The sequence below is a fragment of the Pygoscelis adeliae genome, unplaced genomic scaffold (assembly GCF_000699105.1).
Source record: "Pygoscelis adeliae isolate BGI_AS28 unplaced genomic scaffold, ASM69910v1 Scaffold452, whole genome shotgun sequence".
In the NCBI taxonomy this organism is placed as follows: Eukaryota; Metazoa; Chordata; class Aves; order Sphenisciformes; family Spheniscidae; genus Pygoscelis; species Pygoscelis adeliae.
Genome location: NW_008824291.1, coordinates 22,195 through 26,726, shown reverse-complemented (window position 1 = coordinate 26,726; position 4,532 = coordinate 22,195). Strand labels below are relative to the sequence as shown.

General features: G+C 42.5%; 1 protein-coding gene across 1 annotated transcript; it reads right to left on the bottom strand.

Annotated features, from left to right (window-relative positions):
- Window positions 1-716: 716 nt before the first annotated feature.
- CCDC166 (coiled-coil domain containing 166) lies at window positions 717-1,619 on the bottom strand. Its single transcript, XM_009318785.1, has one exon. It carries the CDS (start codon window positions 1,617-1,619, stop codon window positions 717-719), a length of 903 nt encoding a protein of 300 aa, XP_009317060.1.
- Between the last annotated feature and the right edge of the window lie 2,913 nt (window positions 1,620-4,532).

Sequence of the window (4,532 nt, the reverse complement as noted above, 5' to 3'; positions counted from 1 at the left end):
CCGCCCAACTTGGTGTCGTCTGCAAACTTACTGAGGGTGCATTCGATCCCCTCGTCCAGATCATTGATAAAGATATTGAACAGAACTGGCCCCAAAACTGAGCCCTGGGGAACACCGCTCGTGACCGGCCACCAACTGGATTGAACTCCATTCACCACAACTCTCTGGGCCCGGCCGTCCAGCCAGTTTTTGACCCAGCGCAGAGTACACCTGTCTAAGCCGTGAGCCGCCAGCTTCTCTAGGAGAATGCTGTGGGAGACGGTGTCAAAGGCCTTACTGAAGTCCAGGTAGACCACATCCACAGCCTTTCCCTCGTCCACTAGGCAGGTAAATGTAGTAGATGTAGTTTGCAATGAAAAGTTATATAGAGATTGGCTCACTATGTCTAAGAATATAATTTGCCCATGTAAAATTACTAATTAATGAAACATCAAAGTCTGATCTCAAAGAGCAAATGTCATTGTTTATTTTGGAACATGAAGGGATTGCAGTTTCAAATGTCTTAATACAGTTGTCATGAAAGTTAAAGCTGAGGTTACCTTTAAGATCTGTTGTCTGGATTGCATGCTGAGCATGAGCTATGTAAATCAGTCCTTTCATCCACCCACAGAACATTTACTTCCGCATACTCTGTTACCTAATAGTGGCAAGAGCTGACAGTCCAGCTATGTCTACTGATATATTGGCATGAGTGAGGAGTGGAGAAGTGGGGTTTTTTAGGTTAATGGGACACATCTGAACAAGCTGTGAGAGCTGTAGGTTTTGTTGTTTGCACGGTGTGCCTCATGCTGGTGTAACCAGTGGCGCATGTGTGCCATGTCCTGAGTGTATTGGTTCTCCCGAAGAAGCTGCTGCTGCTGCTCTTTCAGTTGAACTTTGGTTTCTTTAAGGATTTTTGAGTATTGGATGAGTCTGAGCAATTCCTGGCGCAGATGCCAATTCTCTGCTTTTACTTGTTCGATATGCTGAATTAGAGATTGTATCGCTGCTGCTTCTGCTCTCTTGGTGAGAACCTGGATCTTCTGATGAAAGTCCATCTCACAGTCAGCCTTGGCCTTCAGAAATCTGCTCTTGATTTTGTGCATTTCCTCTGAATGCTGTATCTTTGTGACCAACAATTCCTTCTCCAGCTCTTTAATCTTTTTCATCTGTTCCAGCTGAATAGATGGATCTTTGAAAGTCTGCAGGTCTTCAACCTCCTTGTTCATAAGAGAGTACTTCGTCTCCATATTCATCAGAGAGCTCCTTACCTCCTCTTCTTTTTCTGTATACTGTGAGATTAGCTTCTCTTTCTGCATCCAGACTTGAGACAGATCAGTGTGATTTTGGTCATTTAATGTTATTATCAGATTCTGGCACTTCTGGCTGTGTTTTGTTATGTAAGAGAGGTAAGCATTGCTCTCTTCCTGATTCCGTTTGGCCTCCTTTTCTAGGAATTTATTTTCCTGCAGGAAATGCTCCACTCTTCCCATGTATGTGTTCATATGTTCAGTGAGAATCTTGTATTCCTTCTGCAAGTACGATTTCCTCTCTTTGACAAGTATTTCCATGTCACTTATTCCTTTGGATATATCTCCATTCTTGGTTCTTACTCCTTGCTTATTTTTCCCAGCACGCATGGTGTCTTGTTTCATCTGCTTTGTATTAGATGCCATATTCCACACTGGGGGTGTCAAACTCTGGCAAACTGTAACAGAATGAAAAATTACAAATTCTAAGCGAGCATTTATGCCACATGTATGACTTACTTTTTTCCCCAGTCATGTCCTCTTATGTTTTCAACTGATTATTCTGGCAGCTAAAATGTTTGACCTAAAATTTTTCATGTCTGGTCTATGTCTTGAGTTGAAGCACACATGCACATATGTGCATTTGCATTTTTTACATTCCTAGTTAGCTGAGAAGAAGTAGTTCTGCTAATCTAAAAATACATATATTTTAAAGATGTCTTTTTTGTTGTATAATGTTGTGTTATTTCTGTAGTTTGGAGTACAAAGTCAAAATCCACTGGCAAATTATTACAGCTGTACATTGTGCACTGTCTTTCTGTAGGCAGTAGATCTTGTCCATAAAACTTCAGCAGCAAGTAAGTACTGAAGTGCTAATAGAGGCATGCCTGAAACTTATAAATTCATAAAGCAAATTCTAAAATATAACTGCTAAGTTACCATGCTGGACTGGAAGCTACCTGTAGAAGATGTTGTGGACAGTAGTACAGATTAAGCCCCATTCCTCCATTAAAGTTAGATTCCTGTATTTGTATTTGAAGAGACAGATGCATCCTTTTCCTGGATTTAGAAAGTTAAGTCAGTATTGTCTTATGAAATGAGAGCAGAAAAGGAACTGTTGCAACCAGTTTTAACCTAGGGTTTCAATGATCAATCAAGGTATTTACTCGCTTTGGAGAGTGACTGCGTTCTTATCCTTCCACTGCCTGAGGTAACAAAAACTAATATCTTCTTGGACATCATCTTAAATTATAATGTCATTTGAGATATGACACAGATAACTAAATATTTATGAATACAGAGAGAGTGAAAGGATGACCATAGAGGGGATAATGGCTAAAGAAACTCCTCCCAGATCCGGCCATGGAATGCGTGCCATGGATTTTGATGGAATGTTGAATGTGCCATGCAGATGCGATCTTCCCAGTTGCCTAGGACTGCATTCTCCCCTCAGAGATGGTGGGTGGGAGATAGGTACAGAACTTTATGGGCTGAACATCAATTCAGCATCTGTTGAGATCACGCTGGATTATTCATTTGGAGATTACTCATCTGGGCTGCTTTATCTGTGTTCTATTTTGGTTTTGTTATAGGTGAAATTGAAATTTGCTTTGGTGTTTTGGCCAAATTAAGGCAAAATGTTTTACTCTCTTATGAGAAAGATGTTACATCAGTATCCAAGCTGATGCCTTGGTTTTCTGTGCTGTTAGGAGTTGTTCTGTCTGGGTTCTCTCTTGCTGAGAAGATAACAGTCCTTTAATAAAGATAGTTTAATTAAGGCCGAATGAGAGGCTTCTCTTTCTGCCTGTGTCATTTCCTATTTATACTGGTCAAATGATTGCAAAGCACAATATTATCATAGATAATCTATTTGTGTTTCTGCAGTACACTATGTATTTATTGCCTGTGGTAGGTATGTGAAAAAGCACTGCATAGCAGGTCAAATACAATGACCTGGGTTTATTTTTAAACTCTCAAGGTTTCAGGGACTTTTTGGGTGGGCAGATCATGTCCATACCGGGGGGTAGCTGGGGTGGTTTGCAGTGGAAGCACTATGCCACATTCTTTTGTCCTTGACTGGAAATGCCTTTCTAACACGCATCCTGCTTCAGCTCGTCTGCATTGTGCACAAATAGACACCGCTTCACACTATGTGCGTAAGAATTCTGGTCTGATACATCCCACTCAGTCTGTGTTATTCATTCACCACTGATAGGACAGATTCACAGAAACACCAAATACCTGAGGCTGGAAGGGACCTCAGGAGATTGTCTAGTCCAGCCCCTTGCTCAAAGCAGGGTTAAACCGAGCAGGTTGCCTAAGACTGTTCAGTCAGGTTTTTAATATCTCCAAGGATGGAGAACTGTGTATGTCCGCTTTGTTTAAAAGTTCCCTAACCTGATCCTCCTGCATTGAGGGCAAGTCTTCCTTGCTCCAGACTTTCTCCCTGGCCTCAGGGACCTGGGATTCTGGAAGGTCAGTCTTACCAGTGAAGACCAATGCGAAGAATGCACTGAGTAGCTCAGCCTTTTTGCATCCTTTGTCACTAAGTCCCCTGCCCCTTTCAGCTAAGAGGCCATGTTTCCCTAGTAGTCTTTTTGCTGCTCATATACCTGTAGAAGCCCTTCTTGTTGCCATTCACATCCCTTGCCATATTCCATTCCAGATGGACTTTGGCTTTCTTAACACCATTCCTGCACACTTGGACAGCGTCTTTGTATTCGTCCTGGGCTGCATGATCCTGCTGCCACCTCTTGTATGCTTCATTTTTACATTTGAGTTTTGTAAGGAGCATCTTGGTCTTTGGTGTAGGCCTTCTGCCACCCTTGTTTGACTTCCTGCTTATTGGCATGAACCATTATTGAGATTGGAGGACATGCTCCTTGAAAACCAACCAGGTCTCCTGGACTCCTCTTCTCTCCAGGACCGTCTCCCATGGGAGTCTTCCAAGCAGATCCCTGAATAGCTCAAACTCTACTCTTCTGAAGTCCAGGATTCTGATCCTACTATTTGCATTGTTCCCTTTTCTCAGGATCCTGAACTCCGTCATCTTGTGGTTAGTGCAGCAAAGGCTATCCCCAGCTTTCACATCCCAAACCAGTACTTCCTTGTTTGTAAGTATCAGGTCCAGGAGAGTGCCTCTCCTTGTCAGCTCCTTGATCACCTCTGCCAGGAATTTATCATCAGTGCATTCCAGAAACCTCTCTACTTCCTCCTAATGAGGCAGTCTGTGCCAGACACCCAACACAAAATTACCCACATTGGTCTGCCCTCTAATCCTAACCCATAAACTCTCAACTGACT

Bases quoted from the DNA above. Each gene is read 5' to 3' on its own strand.
- CCDC166 (XM_009318785.1), bottom strand. From the start codon at position 1,619: ATGCGTGCTGGGAAAAATAAGCAAGGAGTAAGAACCAAGAATGGAGAT.